We start from the raw sequence: 20,716 nt of genomic DNA, 5'->3' as shown, positions 1-20,716 counted from the left end.
GTGTGCGTGGCTTTGTCCAGGGTCTGTTGTGTGGAATTTGGGAATAAGAACAAACAGAACTGGGCAGGGGGTTGCCATAGACCCTCACAAAGTTCCCAAATTTTATATAACTCTTGAATATGGTAACAAAATAGTATATAACTTTTTGAAGCTTAGAACATAGACGAGCAAAGAGAAATGCTCGGAACATTGGCTTTCTTTTTAATCCTAGTTTAGATGGCCACATTATTCTAATTCATTCTAGAATACGCAAGTTAATATAGAATTATATATAGTATACACTACGTATCATATATAACATAGGTTGTTATGTAGACTTATGTTATGTATCATATATTTCATTGTATCTCTAGAGCCTTTAAATTACAATATATCATTTACAAATTCAAACATTCTAATGTATTTTAATGTATACATGTTGTCATTTTCACCAAAACAGATTTGTGGTTCCTGTTTTCATGAAATCAGAGCAAAACAAAGCACAGACAGTCCTGTTGTTTGGCCTGATGTGTGCATTTCTGTTAGAACGTGATTTTACCTAATTCTTAAACTGGAGGCTGACCCTGACAGGTAGACAAGGCTCCCCCGCCCCTCCCTTTCCCAGCTTTTCATCCTCTCCTACCCTAAGTCCAAAGGCACTCCCTGGCTACATGCCTTTCCTCTGAGGTGTCCAAGTAGTCTGTCGGTCCCAGGGAAGAGGTTGGCTGTAGCTGCTTTTTCTGTCTCACCTTGACTTTCAAATCTCATTGCACCCCTTCCTTTGTCTTTGCCAAGACTCAGTGAGATGGGAGGGTGGGTAGGGAGAGGACCCCAGCCAATCCATGGGGCCTCCTGCCCCTGTATAGGACCAGAGCCATTACATTACAGATCCTGTGCCCTGTGCTCAGCATAACATCCAGTCACTGTGTCTGTGCTGTCGGAGGACTGACCCTGCTCCTGTATTTGAACACATGTCCCCAGGGGAAGATGAGTAGTGTCATAGTCACTCTGGGTCCCTGCTGGCCTCAGCTGGGTAGGCTTTAAGTGGAACCCTTGTGTTACTCAGTGTTCTCTCTGGAATAGTAGCAGAGTTTGCCAAATGCTTAACAGCTTCTCAGGAGGCCAGCTTTGCATGCCTTTATAGCGAGTGAGAGAGAGAGAGAGAGAGAGAGAGAGAGAGAGAGAGAGAGAGAGAATGAACATTATTGCACATAACTTTCCAGAACTGACTAAAAGTTTAATGCAATGTCTGCCTGCTTAAAAACAGGACTGTGTATGAAACAGGTGGATTTAGACTCAGCACTCAGGGAAGAAGAGGCCTGGGTTGGAGTCTCTGCTCTTGTTCTGTCTCTGCTGCTGGGAGGCTGCGTCTCCTCATCCACTGACACAGTACCAGCAACAGCATGGGCTGGAGAGATGGCTTGGGAGGGTAGAGTGCTTGCTGGGTAAGCGTGAGGACTTGGGTTCAACTCCCAGCACCCACGTGGAAGGCTGGGCATGGCAGTGTAAGCTTGTAATCCCAGCAATGGGGATGGCGAGCCTCGGGGCAGCGAGAGACCCTGTCTTAAAACAAAAACAAAAACAAAAACAAAAACAAAACAAAACAAGGACTGATGTGGTGGTATTGTGTTCCCAAAAATATTGTGCACCCTAATAAACTTATCTGGGGTCAGAGAACAGAACAGCCACTAGATACAGAGGCTAGAAAATGGTGGCACTCACACCTTTAATCCTAGCATTCCAGAGGCAGAAATCCCTCTGGATCTCTGTGAATTCAAGGCCACATTGGAAACAGCCAGGCATGGTGACACATGCCTTTAGTCCCAGGGAGTGAGCCTTTAATCCCAGGGAGTGATGGCAAAAACAGAAAGATATATAAGGCGTGGAGATTAGAAACTAGAAGCATTTGGCCTGGTTAAGCTTTTAGCTGGTTAAGCATTCAGGCTTTTGAGCAGCAGTTCAGCTGAGACCCATTTGGATGAGGACTCAGAGGCCTCTAGTCTGAGGAAACAAGACCAGCTGAGGAATTGGCGAGGTGAGGTAGCTGTGGCTTGTTCTGCTTCTCTGATCTTCCAGCATTCACCCCAATAACTGGCTTCAGGTTTGATTTTATTAATAAGAACTTTTAAGATTCCTGCTACAGACTGAACCGAAGTTGACTTCTGGCCTCTGTGTACACACACACACACATATGAATGGTTTCCCTGTGCATACACAAACACCTATGCACACCCTTCTCAACACATATGAACATGCATTCAACTCATACACACATACCTGCACGTACACACTCAGGCACAAAAATAACAATGGCCGTAAAAATCAAGAAAATAATCAGAACTAAGTTTTTAGCAGCATTAATTGCCTTCGTTACCATGACCGAATGTCCGACAGAAGCAAGAGAGGAGAGGATGTCTTTGGCTCACTGTTTCAGAGGCCTCAGCCTGTCATGGTGAAGTGTGTGTGAGCAGAGCAGGCTACATCACATTGGGCCATCTTTTTGGTCTTGTTAGTTGTGGTGTCTGTACACATGGTAAAGCCTAGCTAGTGTGGATTTCTGTATTTCTGGTTTTCTGGAGGTCACAACACCTAAAACACCTTTTGATAATCTACTTTGCTCCCATTGTCAGGAGGAGAAAGTGAGCAGTGAATGAGAGAAATGCCTAAGGCTTTATAAAGGGGAAGTCTTGTATTTACTGGGTTTAGACCACTGAGGCTCAGAGGTGCAATAGTTGGGGGTCCCCTGGTGAAGGTGGTTTTGCCTTCCTGTCTTTCTTTTCAGGGGCTACTGAAGTCTGGGGGATGATGTGTTTATCTGGAGGCAAAATGTTCCTTTGCTTTGCAGCTCCAGGTGTGTTTAGCTTTGCAAGGCTCTGCTGGGCCAGGCTACCCCTACACTGGTTTTCCTATTGAAACACGACACCCTGGGGGCAGGCAATTGCTTTTCAATCCAAATCTTCCATGACCAATCGAGGGCTTCTTACCGAGGTCCACGGGGAGATGGTTTCAAAGCTTTTCCTGTGCTTATCTGGCCAGCGCAGTGATATGCATTTCGGAGGCACATTGTTTAGGGAGTGCTTTGTTGCTCAGGAACATCAGTCCTGTGACTAAAGGTCCCTGCCAGGCTACTCAATGCAGTTACCTTCATTCTGCAGAGGAGTCCGTGAAGGCAAAGCCCTTTGCTTGAGGCTTTGTTCAGGGGAAGTCACCAGCCCTGCTAAGGGCTGCATGGGCATGCCCAGATTGTGAAAGCCTTTTCTTTTCCAGTGTCCTGAGGGTTCCCTGAAGAGCATTTAGCTGATGTTGGCCCTGGTTTAAAGGTGACATTTAGAGGTGACACAGGAGCCAGGCAGAAGCTGGGGAAACCAGTATGTCAGGTTCCTGTACTGAAGGGGTGCTGCCCATACTGGCTGTTCTGACCCCAATACCTTTGGGATTCTTCCTTTCCTGACTGTGGCCTGCCCCTGCCGGCTGCTCTCTGTTCTACTGATGAGCTCCCCTCCTGCCTAGTTCCCTGGACAGCATGGCTCCCTCTGATCTCCCTCCCAGCTGTGGCCTTTCCAAGCCGTAAGCTGCCACCAAGCAAGCTAAAATAAGCCAGAGAGAAGCTGGCATCATGGAGGAATCACATGTCGTACTTTAGCAACCAGAAAGTTGCTACTGATTTCTGCAAGCAAAGAAATCAGCAATAAAGACAAAAGCAGACACCACAGCTTTGTCTCTGAGGCTGCATTCAAAATATTAGGGCTGGGAAGATGAGGAACCCTTCCCTGGCCATCACAGAATCACGGCCGATACTCCTCTCACAGAAGACGGGTTGACAAGGGGAAAAAGTGACAAATTTATTTAATCAAAGTTTTATGAGACACAGGAGCCGTTAGAAATAGCCCAGGGGCTCAGGGAAAGCTCTGATTTTTTTTTTCTTTTTTTTTTATAGCCAAAGTTTGAGGGAAAATGGTCAGTGTTATGGTTTGGACAAGAAATGTCCCTCTGAAAGTTCTTGTGTTAGGCTTGGTCATCAGCTGGTGACAATATATTGAGAAGCTGCAGACTAGCACTGGGTCACCGGGAGGAGGTGAGGGTGGCTTTGGAGTACGTCGCCTCTGGCCCCTCCTTGTCCTGCTTTCTAGTTCCTGACTGTTGCACTTTGAGTGTGAAATGTTCCCTGTCGGCTCATGGCTTTGAACATTTCATCCCCGGTGGGTGGCGCTGTTTGGGGAGGTTGGACCCTTAGGTGACTGAGCCTCCTTGAGGAAGGAGGTCACTGGGGACAAACCTTGAGGTGTTGTCCTTCCTGTTCATGGCTCTACTTCCTGTTGATTCTCTGCTAACTAGAGATGCAGCGTGACTAGCCAGCCTCCCATCCCTTCCAGCCTGTCTTCCTTGCCTACCATCATTGTTGTGATACGGTGTGCCAGAGGCCTTGGTGGGTTGGGCCAAGGTGCCCTGGTGGGTGAGGGAGACACGCCATGCAGACAAGGAGGTAGGCTGTGGTGTGGAGCAGTGGACAGTTACTCACGCCATGTAGACACACATCCACGCGGAAAGTCTATTGGGGGAAGGGAGGAGGAAAGGGAGGGAAGAAGGAAGGGGAGGGAGGGAGGGAGAGAGAGACGGAGAGAAAGAGAGAGACACAGAGAGAGAGAGGCTCAGAGGTGCACACCTCGTGGGCATAGGGAAAGGAGGATGGGAAGGAGGAGTTTTCTCTTAAAGCGGGCTTTACGTGAGATGACATCAGGACCCGCCGGGTGGGCCAGGGTGTTATCTGCTTATTGGCCAGGATCCCAAGAAGTGGGTCTGAATGCTAACAGCCCTATCTTCCTCACCCATGAGTGGGTGACCCCAACCCCTGGCTGCAATCCTGGACTGTGTAAGTAGAAAAAGGGAACTAAGCCCTAAGTACCACGCGTTCATTGTTCTTTGCTTGTTGACTGTGGGCGCACTGTGACCATCCAACACACGCCCCTGCCTCTGAGACTTCCTCATCATGATGGACTATAACCTTGACCTGGGGTGTAAAATAAACCCTCTCTCCCCTTAGTTGCTTTTCTCAACATATTTTTATCACAACAGCAAACAAGATACTAAGACACAATGCAAGAATGTGAAAAGGTCCTCTTCCTACAAGTCCATGGCCATCAAGCTCTGTCCAAGCACACGGAGCCAAGCAACCCGGATTGAATCCTTGAATCAATGAGCTCAAATAAGCCCTTCATCTATTTACATTGTGTGACAGGTACTTTGGTCACAGAGCTGAAAAGTCACAATACAGGAGATTGATATGGGGAGTCAGTGGGTCATTGCTGTGAATAACCTTGGTTCTGTGGCTCTTAAAACTTTGGAGCTAAGCCGGCAGTGGTGGTGGCGCATGCCTTTAACCCCAGCACTCGAGAGGCAGAGACAGGTGATTCTCTGTGAGTTGGTCTACAGAGTGAGTTCCAGGACAGCCAGGACTGTTCCACACAGAAACCCTGTCTTGAAAATAATAATAATAATAATAATAATAATAACTTTGGAACTAGTTTGCTACATGAATTTGGAAGAGTTTGGAAGTGAGTGTAGGATGGAGAAACTCTGAAAGCAGAGCTAAAAGGTCGACCCTGGGAGAAGTTCAGAAAACTAGGCCATATTTTTTGAGTCTCAGATGGGAATGATGTTTCTGTTAGGAGTTCATGTTACCTTCTGGAAAACCGTTTGTCTGAACCCAGGAGCTAAACCAAATCCTCTGTCTTGAGTCAGTTATAACAAGTATCCTGAGCTCCCCAGGGCAGACAGAGGCAGAGGGCTGCGTTTGCAGCACCACTGGTGGACTTAAGACCAGCCGAGCAGGGGTGGAGCGGTGCTGTGGGCTTAGAATCTCCTTGAACCATCTCGGCAGCATCCCCTCCCCTGTGCGGGGCCATGGCCACCTGCAAGGAGCACCTACCTTTCCAGATACTGAAAACACACACTTTCAGCTGCCGATCACACAGTGTAGGATTAAGGTCTTTGGAGGAGTCTGCCAAGTGACTTTCAAGGGGCCTTCTTGCACAAGGCTTACCTACAAGCTGCCATCCACAGTTTCCAATTGTGGCATCTTTAAAGTGCAGAACACTCAGGAGGGACTTGCAAAGCCATCTTCTGTCTCCTCTCTCCATCTATTCAATATTGTTGTATCTTTCCAAGGTTTTTCATTAAAAAATAAATAAAGATAAGAACTTTGTTTTCACACTAATGTTGCACTGTTTTATATGGAACCTATTTAAATGATATAATTAGGATTTTAAGTACAATTGGCATAAATAGGTTTAGAAACCATTCATCCAATAAGAATGCACGTTCTCTGCCCTCCAGCCTGGCCTTGGCCCCTGGATGTGATGGAGGGAGCAGGTGGGTAAGGGAGGGGAGGGACTTCCTCTGTAGCCAGTGAGTGGCTCCTGCTGGTCCTTTTCTGTTAATTAAAGTCCCTGCCTGCTGCCAGCCTCCTTCACCTGCCCCAGGGAAGGAAGTTGATTCCTCTGATCTGCCTGCTTCCTGTACTTTTGGAAAAGTGTGGAATCGCTCTCTGTGCTCCAGGGCCCAGGGTGGGGGCATCTCTATACTTCTTCCATTAATTAAGCATAGCTCAGTGCTTCTGAGAAAACAACCTCAGGGCTCCTGGAGTCTTCCACCGTGGAAACTCTTTGTCATTTGCTGGCGAAGACTGAGGGATAGATAGACAGCAGGGTGGTCACAGTCACCACAGGGTGGCAGGGACACTTTCACACACGGGCGGCACAGGCTTCACTAACAAACGCACATCGGTGCCCTTCGAGCAGCTGAGAGATTTTTATCCCAGGGTTTCCTGTTTCTAGAAATGAACTTACAGTCTATCCTTCATCACAACCAGACCATATCTAATTCCCCAACAGGACCAGGACAGTTAAAGATGGGATTTTCTTGTCCCCCCCCAAAACTATTTGTAAGCCAGGACTGACTATCCAGGCTAGGAACAGGCAAGAGGCCTGGCTGAACCTTTATCCTGTGTCCATCCCAGGAGTGCTACCCCTTCCTTTCCAACAAATAGTTTAATGCCTTTCTGTCTTTCTACACCGGCCATCTCTTTTCCCAGCCACGGGGTCCTTCCCTTCTTCATGCATTTAAGGGGGACATTGTTCTAGCAAAGCAGACATAAGTGGGTGGCGGGTGCTGACAAGCTACAGCAGCAGTATGAGAAATAAAAATGGCTGTGCACTCTTCTCCATCTGGGGATAGTGCAGTGTCTCAAGAGGGGCAGGTCCTGCTCGTGCCCATCTTCTCCCAACAAGCTGCAAGTGTCCATGACTCTATGGAAAAAGGCAGGTACATTTTGGGATGGCAACATTCAGAATTCAGGCTAAGTCTTGTCTCTGAAAACAGTTGCTTCTCATGTTCTCATTGTCACACAGTCTTTTTTTTTTCCACTCAGAAATTCAAGTTTTTAGGACTCCTAGCACACATGGGTGACATGTGGCATTTGATCTTGTTCTCTTAGGGGCTTATTCCCATGGAGGAGTCCCAAGCTGTGGTCTGTTTGCACTTTCTTCTTTTAGAAAAATGTCTTAAAAGACTTATTTTCACTCGTATGTCTGTGTGTGCCACACACACGGGGGTGTCCACAGAAGCCAGAAGAATCTGTCAGATCCCCTGGAGCTGGAGTAATAAGTGATTATGAACTGCTCCATGTAAATGCTCAACTTGGGTTCTCTGGGGGAGCAGCAAGCACTCTTAACTCCTGAGCCATCTCTCTGGCCCCTGTCTGCACTTTCTTATACAAAGGGGTCCTGGTGGTTTGCTGTCACTGTTTCCAGACTCTGAATCTTCACGGAAGGGAGATTATTCAGGCCCTGTCTGATGCCGTAGATTGTATTGGCTGACAGGTTTTCCTCAGAAGATCCTATTGAAATCTAGCCTGCTCTATTTCATTTTTGTGGGTTTTAAAAAGTTATTGGATTCTTTGTTTGTTTGGCGTGTGTGTGTGTGTGTGTGTGTGTGTACAGAAGCCAGAGGTCAACTTTGGGTGTCTTTCCTTGGGTACTGTATATATATTGTTTTTTGAGAAAAAAAAAGCGCTGGCCTGAAACTTGCCGCGTAGGCTGGACGGGCTGGTCGGTGGATCCCAGGGACTCGTGGGTCTCTGGCTCCCCAGCACGGGGATGAGAGGGCACACCAATGCAAGTGGGCCAGAACTCAGTCTTCATGTTTGTACAGCAGGCACTTTGCCAACTGAGCCGCATCTCCAGCCCCTGCTTGGTTCAACTTTGATGTCCAAGCCCAGACTGCTGAAGGGAGGCAGCCCAAGCCCTCCTGGATAATCCTGTCATGCAAAAGGCAGTTTCCCTGGTTCTTTGTGCGCACTGGACAAAACAGGCGCGTCTGTGCTGTGCGGTCAGGCTATTTCTTCTGCTATTGAAGGTTTTGGTTCTGTTGCTTGGTTCTGTTTAACACTAAATAAAACAGAACACATTTGTCAGTGAACTCGCTTCTCAAAGCCTGCTTTGAACAAGCATAGCGTACTTGAAGACAACTCACGCCTTGCTCAGACCTAAAGAGGTCTAAATGTTTCAGATTCCTTATGCCCCTTCGGACATCTGGATGCTTTTAAAAGAGAAGCCCACCCACTCAGGGTGTGACCATACAATGTGGAATTTAGATGAATATTTCTATTCTCTGGTATAATAAAGACGCACCCTTGGAGTCCTAATGTGTGTCTCTCTGCTTAATGGAATTTACACAGTGACTATAGCTCTCAGCATGGATGTGGAAAGTGAAGCTGATCGTAGAATCTATTTCAAATAGATGCGAGAGATACTCTTTGTGTGACGGACAGGCATTTGTCTGAGGTAATGATTTTTTGTGAAGACTGTATTTTTGAAGGGAAGATACAGATCATAGAGCATTCCTGGAATGCATTTGCAAAGAAACTATTCTGGAAAACAGCCCAGAGGCTCTGATGGTAATAGTGAGCTGAGGGAAGGGTTAGCGTCTGCTAAGCTCTTCCACGGTGGTAGTCTCATCTGGTTTACCTCAAGCTGTAGGGGAGGGAATGAGGCTTAGCAACAAAGCAGACATCCTGGGGCTCAAGTCGAATTTTGAGGTTTGTAAGTGTGTGTGTGTGTGTGTGTGTGTGTGTGTGTGTGTGTGTGTGTGTGTGTGCAGTGCAGGGTTTTGGATAGTATCATATCTTAGCAGTCCCTAAATGCTGATGGCTTGGCAGCTACTGTAGAAGACTGCTCAGTCACCTGTCTTTCCCTGACTGTGTAGCCTGTGACTTTCACTATAGGAAGGTGTTTTCTGTGATGGTTGGCTATTTCAGATGCCTTATCACATGGGTGAGGAAAATAGGGGCCTGGGTGCATCGACCAGAGTTATGGCAGAGGACAATAACCAAGATGGCGGCTCAGGCAGGAGATTGTGGTCTGTCACCTGTGCCCCACCCCTACCCCAACAACAATGGAGGCTCTCAGTGGCTTTGGAACCTAGTCCCAGGTCAGCATACATAACATGAATTCCTAAATGATCTTATAATAAAAACCCGGGGCCAGATACTGGGGTAAATGCTGAAAGATCAGAGAGGCAAAGGAACAAGCCACAACTCACCTCGCCAACGCCACGAATCCTCTGACTGAATATCTCTGAGTCCTCACTGGAAAGGCTCCAGATGAAAAAGCCTCTAGCTGAAAGAGACACTTCTGCTGAAAAGCCTTTAGTTCCTGTCTCCTCACGCCTTTCTCTGCCCAGCCATCACTTCCTGGGATTAAAGGCGTGTGTGATTCCCAGTACTGGGATTAAAGGTGTGTGCCAACTCTTCCTGGCTCTGTTTCCTCTCCTAGACTGAGTCAATCTCATGTAGTTCAGGGTGGCTTTGAACTCACAGAGTTCTAGATGGATCTCTGCCTCCTGAGTGCTAGGATTAAAGGTGTGTGTGCCACCACTGCCTGGCCTCTGTGTTTAATCTAGAGGCTTGTTCCGTTCTCTGATCTTCAGGCAAATTTTGTTAGGGTACACAATCTGTCACCACAAGCATACTTCCTGTACGAACCTAGACCTGTCAAGTCCTTGTCACAGTTGCTTTATTATTTAGTTACATGACTTTTCTTGTTCAGTTGTGTCACTCCAGTGCCTCATCCTGCCTCTTCCTTTAGAATGGCTTTTGAGAACAATTTGAGACAGTAGCTATTTAAACAATGTCAGTCCGGTGTGTAACCAAAGGGCTGACCTGTTCTTCATGAGTCTGCAGTGGATCTCCACCGATGACGACATTTCCAAAACCATGCATTCTGGGAGTGTGGGACCTTTCCTACCGGCAGGCATGGGGCGCGCCCCCCAGCAATGATTTCAATGGGCTTCCTATTTTCAGAATGACAATAATCACAGGACTTTCTCTTGCTGTAAATACAGCCTGACACTATTACCAAATGCTCATCAAAGCAACCATTATTATTCTCTGACATTGGAATATGAACTCCAGTTCAGAACTTCTACATGTTGGTGTTTCCCAAATGTCCTATCCAAGGACTTAACCATCCTTACAAGAAATGTAACTAAGTAAAAAAGCCCTCAGAGATGTTGGCCGTGAAGTGTGTGATGGTCCCGCCATGCATGTGGGTTAGTATCATGCCAGCCATTGGATCTAAGTTGCACGATTTAGGTCTGTGGTTCCAGAAAGTTGTCTTGAGAACATTCTGCTGATCAAAGGGAATCCTGTTTTCTGTTTTAAACAGGCTCCTTGAGCTGGGAGAGCTGGACAGAAATCTGACATCAGCTCTAACTCAATATAGCTGAAAAAAGTCTATCATGGGCATTTAAGCCTGTAGGTTTGATCACAAGGTGACTTGCAAATGATGTTTGAAATGATATTGGCTCTACTAACCTGTACCCATGAAGGGACTGTCTATAAGGTTACAGGGCATCCTCTGAGGTCAATAAAATGTGTGTGTGTGCATGTGTATGCGTGTATGTGTGTGTGCATGTGCGTATATGTGTATATGCATGTGTCCCATGATGCTGTCTAGGAGTGCAAGAAAGGGATCGTTTTCCCTTCTGATTAAAGAATTACAAGGTGTTTACCAGACACCATAGATATCACAGAAAAGCCATCATATAATACTGGAAAAATTAGGGTTGTGTCTTGGGGTTCTTAGTCTCATTAATAAAAAAATTGAGACAGAAGGCTTAGGGACAAAGAATGCTATCAAATGGAAGCCTTGGGATAATTCATTAGCATTTAAAATGAAACCCCAGGGCAGGCAAGCTATAAATCTTGTAGGGAGGAGAACGGAGAAGAGAAGTGAGCATGGACAGCATCTGTAAGAAAAAGAGGAAAAGCAGAAGAGCTCAACTCAGAAAGGCCTAGGACCCAATGGAACCTCAAGGATGCTGCATGAGGGGACAGGAATTCTGGGAAGGAAAATGTACATTATCTTAAGGTGAACCTGCCTTCCACGGGATGGCTACCAGCCAGGCCCCTGACCTGCCCCACAGGATTAACCCTAAGTAGGAGACAAGGACCTGACCCCTCCTAGAGACAGATTCCATTTTCAACACATATGTGCGTGTAGGTGTGCATGGGCACATTCGTGTGTTCATAAAATGCTGTTGTTGTCATTCAAGGCCAGCAGTTGCCCCAGAGGCAGAGGGATTACCCCAGACAGGTTATTATGGTCTGTACTGAGTGAGACTTGGACAGGCATTTAATGTTTAGAAAAGGCTCCCTCTCTCTCTCTCTCTCTCTCTCTCTCTCTCTCCCTCTCTTTCTCTCTCTCTCTCTGCCTCTGCCCACCATCTTGAGAGCATTGTCTGGCTAGTGCAGTCTAAGATGCAATGAATCTTCTTCTGGAGTTTCTGCATTAGCTTATATTCCATTACTGTCACCAAGTGCCTAAGGCTGGGCACTTTATAAAGAAGGAAGGTCTATTTAGTTCACAGTGAGTCTAAAAGTGCAGGGTCAGACAGCCCCATTGTTTGGCCTCTGGTGAGGGACGCTGTGGCTCTGTCAGTTCAAAGTAAGAGGCGTTATGTCATGCAGAACAAATCACAGGGTGAGACAGGAAGCCAGAGAGTCTCAGGCTTGTTCTTTTAAAACATTCTTCCCAGTAGTAGAGTTGCTGTGGATATCGCTCTGTATGCTGTGAATGTGTTGCTCTGATTGGTTAATAAATAAAATGCTGATTGGCCAGTAGCCAGGCAGGAAGTATAGGCGGGACAAGCAGAGAAGAGAATTCTGGGAATAGGAAGGCTGAGTCAGGAGTTGCCAGCCAGACACAGAGGAAGCGAGGTGTGAAGGCAGAACTGAGAAAAGGTACCAAGCCACATGGCTAAACACAAATAAAAATTATGGGTTAATTTAAGTGTAAGAGCTAATCACTAATAATCCTGAGCTAATGGCCAAGCAGTTTTAATTAATATAAGGCTCTGTGTGTTTACTTGGGTCCAAGCGGCTGCAGGACTGACAGGTGAGAGAGATTTGTCCTGACCATGGGCCAGGTGGGACACAGGAAAACTTCAGCTACTGTAGAGTAACTCAGACACTGGCTTCAGTCCCTTCTGAGGGCAGAACCTGGTGGCTCAGTCACCTCCTATCAGGCCCCACTGTGTACCACTGCCCTGGGGGCCCAGTCTCCCCACAACAACCTTAACGGTTAGCACCCCATAGTGGAAGGTCGCACCTGACAGCGGAAGGGCTCAACAGCGTCCTCTGGGACCTCCTTTGAGGGAGGCAAGGGTCAGCAGAGATGTCAGGACACTGGCCTGTTGCAGCCTGGAGGAGGTAGACAGCCAATAACTGGAGTTTGTGTGGGCAGAGCTTCCTCATGGAGGCATTCCTTGAAGAGGAATTACAAGGGTCTGAGAACTGGGGTGTGAGCCAGGCCCAGAAGGGGCAGAGCTGGGCCATGATGCTGTTTCCCTCTGCAGAGACTTGTTCATTCTGACCCACAGGGAAAAACAGTCACTCCTCTGGGTGAATGGCAGATGGGTGTCTAGAAAAGAAAAAGAAAAAACAATTTGAATTGCTGAAAAGATTGCTCAAGGAGCAAATTACAGGAGGGCTTACAGGACAGTTTTCAAAGATGCTTTGATACAACTCACACTAAATTATCTTCAGAAACGCTGATGCTGAGAAAGTCCAACTCAGCCAAGAATTCTGAGAGGGGTAGGAGGGGTGTGGTGATAATTCTTAGTTATCAAGTATCAATCATACAGGTTTTCTTGGCTTCTGAGGCATTACGGACACAGCAGAGGTGCTGGACTCAACACGGTCATCGTAAACATTGTCATTTCTGGTCCATATAGGCTCTGGCCCTGGAGAGAGTACCCGCCTTCTCCCTTCCTAGGAGCTGAGTCCTTCAGGGGGAACTCAGAGCGACTCTGTGTTGCCCTGAGATGAAACAGGAGAGACTGGTCTTGGTGCCCAGGTCATCTGGTACTTTGAGACATTTTCCTTGGATGGAAAAGAAGGAACGATGCTAGGTGGTTCCTGAGCCCCTACCGGCTGGAATGCTCTCGGGGAAGCCCAGGATGCCCTGAAACCCTCTGCCTATGCCAGCTGTCTGTTGATGTCTACACTTTAACAGTCTCAGAGGGCTTGTGCCTCAGGCAGTTAGATCCCCATGTGGGACCTCCAGCCAATGCATGCATCTTACAATTCACCATTTTGGCTTACGCAGGATTTTCAGTGTTTCCAGGGTTTTCTTGAAGGACAACTTACTTGAAAAAAAGTTTCCTTTATTTTAAGGGAAGGAGACAAAGTCTTTATATCTTCTGTATTCTTTATTCTTAACTATAGATAAATTCTTAACAACAACAATGAAATGCATAAAAGAAGAAACTGGTATGTGGTTCTCAGAAAGCCCCTTTCTTTTCTGCTGGGATACCCCCAGGGGGTGCAGATCCTGAAGCCCATGAGCTGGAGAGAACAGCTTCAGGTGAGCTACTGTTAGAGCAGGGAGGAGCCAGCCCTGGTGTCGGGGGCACCACACTTCCCAAGAGACCATGCTCTCCCAGGTAAGCAGCAGCACACACACTCAGCGCCAGGAGGGCACCACCAGTGAGGCAGGACACCACCCTAATCCTCCCTTCCAGGCAGCCAGCATGTACCTAGGTGGGTGTGAAGGATGGGAAACAGTGGCCATGTTTCTTTCTCCTGCCTCTCACAATGTAAATCTCTTGTCAGGCTGAGTGTTCACCAAATGGCCATTTCTCCCAAAGCCAGAGGGAGTGAGGACCATAATCAAGTATGTTGGACTCACTGTTGCATGTCTTTTGGGGGATTTTACCTGGAAATGACCTGTGCTTCACACACACACACACACACACACACACACACACACACACACACCCCGCCTGCCTCTAACCATTCTCGCTATACCTGGGCTGTTTCCCCCACTTTGCTGGGCTCATAGTACTTTTGTCTTGGTGTGATTCAAATCTTACATTTCTTTTTTTTTTTTTTTTTGGTTTTTCGAGACAGGGTTTCTCTGTGTAGCTTTGCGCCTTTTCCTGGAACTCACTTGGTAGCCCAGGCTGGCCTCGAACTCATAGAGATCCGCCTGGCTCTGCCTCCCGAGTGCTGGGATTAAAGGCGTGCGCCACCACCGCCCGGCTCAAATCTTACATTTCTACTTGGCATGTGCACACACCTGTATGATTTTTTTCCATGCTTATTACGAAGTCTTCATAGAAATAACTCCAATTTGAATATGTAAATTGCTTCTGTGTGGTAGATTCCGGGAGGTGGAATTACTGAGTCACAGGACGGGGACAACCTAGAGGGCTTGCTGTGCGGTCTGAGGTTGCTCAGGTTCACACCTGTACTGTCAGTCTGCACGAAGTTTTCGGAGATGGCCTGTTTGGGGGAAGTGGAGAGATGTATTCTTAGTTTGTTCAGCTTGACTTTTGCTTCCCATGCGTTGGTCCTTTTGGATGAAGATTGAGCTGTTGGGTTTGGTTTGCTCAGTGTTGAGTTCCTTCTTTTCCCATTGGCAGTCACGATTTATTTATTTATTTATTTGTAGCTAGAGTTTTCCTGCCTGGCCCACAGTCAGGACAAATCTCTCTCACCAGCCAGTCCCACAGCCACTCAGACCCGACCAAGTAAACACAGAGACTTATATTGCTTACAAACTGTATGGCCATGGCAGGCTTCTTGCTAACTGTTCTTACAGCTTAAATTAATCCATTTCCATTAATCTATACCTTGCCACATGGCTCGTGGCTTACCGGCATCTTTAAATGCTGTTTGTCATCATGGCGGCTGACAGTGTCTCCCTCACCCAGCTTCCTGTTCTCTCAGTTCTCCTCCCTGTTAGTCCCGCCTATACTTCCTGCCTGGCCACTGGCCAATCAGTGATTTATTCATTGACCAATCAGCAACACATTTGACATACAGACCATCCCACAGCATTTATTTTTCTCTTTCATGTGTTATTGATTGGTGGTCTGGCCACTGTCAATCACTGCTCTGCAGATGTCCCCGCCTTCTCATTGACTTTGGGGATGACTGTGGTGTTTGTTAGTTATGGCTTCCATCCTCACTGTGTTAAGCCCTCTCCTCTTTGCCTGAGTGACGACACCATGACGTTTAAGATCAATAAAACACATGGCTAGCTATTGTTTTCATGTATCCTGTCCTTAGTGCTGTGATTAAAGCCAAGCAAGCCATCCCTGGGGCCTCACATTCCAACCCTCGTGGTATCCGTGCATCTTCCACGTTGTCTGGGAATTTCCTTTCTTTCTTTTGTATGGGTAAATGCTTGCATTACGTGAGGTTTCTCCAGTGTTTGCATTAGTTATTTATAGTTTCCACCAGCACTGTTTTATTAAAGAGTTGTCAGTCATCGGGCACGTAAGTTGTGAAGTGTTGCAGAGTGAACAAATGGAGCAAATGTTAAGGCAAGTATCTGGATTCGATTAGTATTCCTGGGTTCTGATGCTAACACGTTTTGTGGGATCTCTAAGGACTTGGCACAGTGCCGCCAGGCCTGACCACTTTTATGTGATAGTTAGATATTAGCTGCAGTTTTTGTAGTAGCCTGGCCCTTTAATCTGAATAAAAAACCTTAATTCCTTTGCAAAACTCTTTTAATAGGCTTTCTAAGTCTTTCACACTTAGCTGAGAGAATATTGCCTTCATATTGTGGTTGAATCTTAATTCTGAGCTGTTTTTCCTTATTTTCTTCTTTATTCTAGGATTCCCTACTTTCTGTCCTCATTTTCTTGACCTTGTTAATTATTTTTAAGACTCTGTGGCCTTCTGTAGGTCAGGTGTTACTCATGGGGCCCTGGGATGAATGGCCAGCCAATGGCCCTTGTGTGAGTGAGTTCACAGCTCTTAGGGGACATAACTCATGTCTTCACTGATGCTCCACAAGGTGGGCTTGTGTGGGACCTTGAAGGAAGAATGGGATTTAGAGGAGGGGGAGGAGCATGTCCTCTTAGGAAGAACAGGGAGAGGAGGTGGTAGCTCAAGCTACCTGTCTGGCCAAGGTCAGTTTGTGAGGGAGTCAGGGGGACAGCTGAAGTGCCTTTAGAACAGTTGGTGCCACAGCAACCCCTAGACTGTACTGTGTAGTGCTTCTGTGCACAAGAGTGACAGAGGTGACATCTGCTTGTGTCTGGGATGCACATTGGAAAGGGAAATGCTACAGGGTTGGGGGCTTCAACTAAACCATGTCCACTAAACCATGCTTATCACATGTCTGATGCCTGGTGGGGGACCTGGAACTATGCCAGACACCATCACCTCTGCCCTAATGGGGTGGACTCACATAAAAAGTCCTGTGGTAGCACATGCTTATACTCCCAGAGCTGGGGAAGTAGAGATTGGTGACTCCCCAGGGCTTTCTGAGTAGCCAGCCTGGCCTAGTCAGTGATCTCCAGGCCAACCCTCTGCCTCAAAAAAACCCAAACCAAACCAAACAAACAAGCAAACAAAAAAACAGGGTAGATGGCACTTGAGGAATGATAGCTGAGGCTTGTCCTCTGCATCCATACATGTGGACACACATGAGTATGCATACTTCCCACATGCATATGTCTCTATATACACATGAGCATGTATACTCTCATACACATACACATATAAGAGTGAATGAATAAATACAAGTAAATAAATAAGTAAACAAATAAATCTCCTCCAGAGTCTGGCTTTCAGGGGCTAAGTCTGGTTTGCAGATGAATGCTCAGCACCCTGTTAAATTCCTGTGCCCTTAAAGACATCCCTCCGTCCTTATTTGTTAGCCCAGTTCCAGTTCCCTTGGTGACACCTCTGCCCCTTTTGCTACCATTTCTATCATGTTGTGAATTGTCTGAGAATTCAGCTGGAAAACTCGGGCTTCCTTGGATAAATCCATCTGGGGAATCTCCATGCTAAAGTCAAGCTTTAAACAGACCAGGTAAGGCAGGACCTATGTGTACACAGCTTATCCTTCAGTTTTGACTTGAACTTGGCTCCTTTGTTCTCAAGAACAACCTCCCAGGGAAATGGTGCCTCCCGCAGGGTTCCCACTGAGGCGCAGAAACCAGGAGAGCTGTCCACGTGTCCTGACTGTACACATAGCCTTCAGCATCCCAAAGCTGACTCAGGATCCTTTTCTCATTCTCTGACCAGGAATCTCACATCATCTCTGCTGAAGTTGGAGAAAAATGTGAAGCCATAGGCACGAGGCTCCTGCACCTCGAAGATCAACTTCATAGGGCGATCCACAGTCACGATGAAGCTGTCTTTCATATCCTTTCCATTTTTCAGAAGTTACTTTGCAGAAGAAAGTCTAAAAATGCGTACCACTTCCCCATGGCTCCACAGATGGAGTGAGTCGATGCCACTGTTACCTGTAATTCAGCACGTCTTGGATCTGAGTTGATCCTGTATGGAGCATCTCTCCTCTAGTTTTTGTAAACAATCCGATATTTTCAATTATTAAGCCCAGCTGCTAAGTGTTCACCACAGAGCTCAGATAGGCACACAGCCAAAACCAAGGCAAAATAGAGGTTTTGACGGGCTCCAAGATGAGTCTGTGTGGCCATAGAGGAACAGCCAGAAAGAACCAAAGCAATTTTGCTGGCTCACCTCCCTAAGGTCCTTTTCAATACCAAGAGATCTAAAGCCTTCTTTGTCCTGCCTTCTGTATGTCATAGATAGTAGGGTATCAAACTAATACTACTGCAGGTACCTTCTTTCTGATGTCTAACATATACTCATGATTTAGCTTCACATAGTCCTCCTTGGTGCGGATAATTATATTTTCTTGCACCAAACTTGGTATCCTAGTGCCATGACTACAGACAACCTACATCAAAGCTAGCTGCCCTAGTCAAGTGGCCAGAGGACACGTGGGTCAACTGTGTATGCAATGGGTGTTGAGATTTATTGACGAAACCAGTGCTAGGGTTGAGCGGCAGAGTACCTTGGTGGGTTCAGGCCAAGGCATGCTGCGAAGAGATCACCCGGTACAACAGATCTCACGCAAGAGGTTTATTGGAGCAGGGGAGGCAAAAGGCCATCTTGGAGTGGGGACATGAGAGAGAGACTGGAAGACAGAAAGAACAAGAGAGGTCCGTGATGTCGGGAGGGACCTTCCAAAGAGCACACGTGTTGCATAGGGAAAATATACAACTTGTAGTGACAGTGGAAATGCACTGTACCTGTTGGAGGTGGGTGATGGTGTTCAGTGTCTGCTGGTACCTAGTCCCTGAAGGGCAGGCTGGTGGAGCACCTAATTTCTAACAATGGGAAGCACACGTCCCTGGTGTTGGATGCATGCTATTTGTCACTGGTGAGCTCTTTGGAAGAGTGTGAGTGGGTTCTGTCCCAGCTTCATTTCTAGTTGCTGTAATAAAGCACCCTGACCAAAAGCAATTTGGGTTTAGCCAGGCGGTGGTGGCGCATGCCTTTAATCCCAGCACTCTGGAGGCAGAGGCAGGCGGATCTCTGTGAGTTCAAGGTCAGTCTGGTCTACATAGTGAGTTCAAGGACAATCAAGACTGTTACACAGAGAAACTTTGTTTCAAACCACACACCCCCTACACACACACACACACACACACACACACACACACACACACACACACACACAAGCAGCTTAGATTTTATTTGGCTTACACTTTAAACGGTTTAATTGGCTTATACTTCCGGATTAAATTTCATCACTGGGGGAAGTCAAAATAGGAACCCAAGTGGCTAGTCCAGTCACATCATGTCCACAGTTAAGAGCAGAGAGAAACAAATGCACCCATACTGCCTGCTTGCTCACCCAGCTAACTTTCTCCTTTCTTGTACAGCTCAGGGTCTAGCCTAGGGAAAGGTGCCACCCACAGTGGGCTGGATCCTCCTATTTCAATTAACAATCAAGACAGCCCCCCACAGGGCAACCTGATGTAGACAATTCTTCAACTGAGGTCCCTTCTCAGGTGATTCTAGGTCCCAGCAAGGCGTCAGTTAAGAAGTTACACAGGGACATAGACGGGGAAAGGCATACTTAGCCTGAATCCCTCAGTTATTCAGTCACAGTGGCCCTTTGTAACTGCAGTCACCTCCTTGTCTATTACTCTGTTCAGTACCCTGACTTTTAAGGGTTTGTGGGAAGTTTAGGTATTTTGGTCTTTGCTTCTCACTGCCTGACTTTTTAGAACCTTAGTTTCTGTTTTACTTTATCTCTATGCATAGGTTTAAGTAGCTTTGAACAGCCGAAGATTGTTCTTCTTCAGAAGTATTCAGATGTATGGCTAATAATGGAGGCAGCATGCTAAGTGATAACTTTGCATTTTTACCCTTGCTTATTAACTCAGCAGGCTGTTCCTTGAGTGGCTTCTGCTACTATTTCTACATTTTTAAAAAACGTTCTGTTCTGCACAGTTCCCTGCCTCTTCCAACTCCGGGATGTAAGCTATTACTGCACAGTTGCCCCAGGAAGCAGAAGGAGAAGGAGGTCACATGTTAAAAGATCACAGACTTGAACTCTTCTAGGGCACATGTTGTCTATGAAATAAGACAGTGATTGTTACCAGAGCCAAAGCCTGGTGGGGGAGGGGGTGGTCCCAGGTCTGCTGGGACATGGAGGGGTTGGGACAGCTGAGCAGAACATGACTCATGATCCAAACTATCATGGTGGGAAGGCATGGTAGCTGGTGATATCACCCATGGTGGTGGGAGTTTGTGGCGAGGCTTCTTACGTCTTTAGTGGCTCAGGAAACAGAGAGCTCGGGCCAGAAGTAAGGGGCAGGGGACCAGAATTAAGACCCTCAAGGCTCATCTCCAGTGACCCACTTACACCAGTCAGGAGCTACCACTTCAAGTTCCACAAGCCCACCAAAGAGCACTACCAGCCGCACCAAGTGTTCAAGCGACTGAGCCTGTCCCGGACATTTCAAGTGAGTACCATACCGCTAGGGGCAGGAAGTACCGGGTTAGGTTTGAAATCAGCCCCTTCTTAGATAACATCTACACCACAGCACATATTTACCTCAGTTTACCTCAGAAATCCAGGCCACGTTCTGTGTCACTGAGCAAGAATAACATACAGAATGTGTCTTTAAGCTCTCCATGAAGTAGCACTTGGATTTGAGTATCACAGTGGGTCCAAGACAGGAAGCCGAATTCACAATGCTCTGTGGGGCTCCCTAACAAACAAAAGCTGTTGTTTCAAATTAGAATTTATCAAGGCATCCAAAGAGGCTGCAGGAATCCCCCAGCCAAACTCTGACTGGTGTGTGTTTTCATTTGCAGTCAAAGGCACAATGCTGA

General features: G+C 46.9%; 1 protein-coding gene and 1 long non-coding RNA gene across 3 annotated transcripts in view; one reads left to right on the top strand and one right to left on the bottom strand.

Annotated features, from left to right (window-relative positions):
* Positions 1-20,716, top strand: part of Disc1 (DISC1 scaffold protein) — a 213,547-nt gene that overhangs the window by 180,610 nt on the left and 12,221 nt on the right. The window contains exon 12 of one of the 2 annotated variants that reach the window (XM_052728611.1): positions 17,585-17,702. In XM_052728611.1, the coding sequence (XP_052584571.1) occupies positions 17,585-17,702 (118 nt within the window). Of the gene's footprint in view, positions 1-17,584; positions 20,437-20,716 lie in introns of those variants that run through there. The other variant, XM_052728609.1, reaches the window with a different exon arrangement.
* Positions 21-20,549, bottom strand: LOC128103923 (uncharacterized). Its single transcript, XR_008215799.1, has 4 exons — positions 20,436-20,549; positions 12,645-12,956; positions 9,577-11,283; positions 21-8,423 (listed from the first exon to the last, which is right to left on the bottom strand). It is a non-coding gene; the product is annotated as an uncharacterized LOC128103923 (long non-coding RNA).

The sequence above is a fragment of the Peromyscus californicus genome, unplaced genomic scaffold (assembly GCF_007827085.1).
Source record: "Peromyscus californicus insignis strain IS unplaced genomic scaffold, ASM782708v3 Scaffold_8__1_contigs__length_139910024, whole genome shotgun sequence".
Taxonomy (NCBI): domain Eukaryota; kingdom Metazoa; phylum Chordata; class Mammalia; order Rodentia; family Cricetidae; genus Peromyscus; species Peromyscus californicus.
The sequence above is the reverse complement of the archived record's forward strand: the minus strand, read 5'-3'. Positions and strand labels throughout refer to the sequence as shown.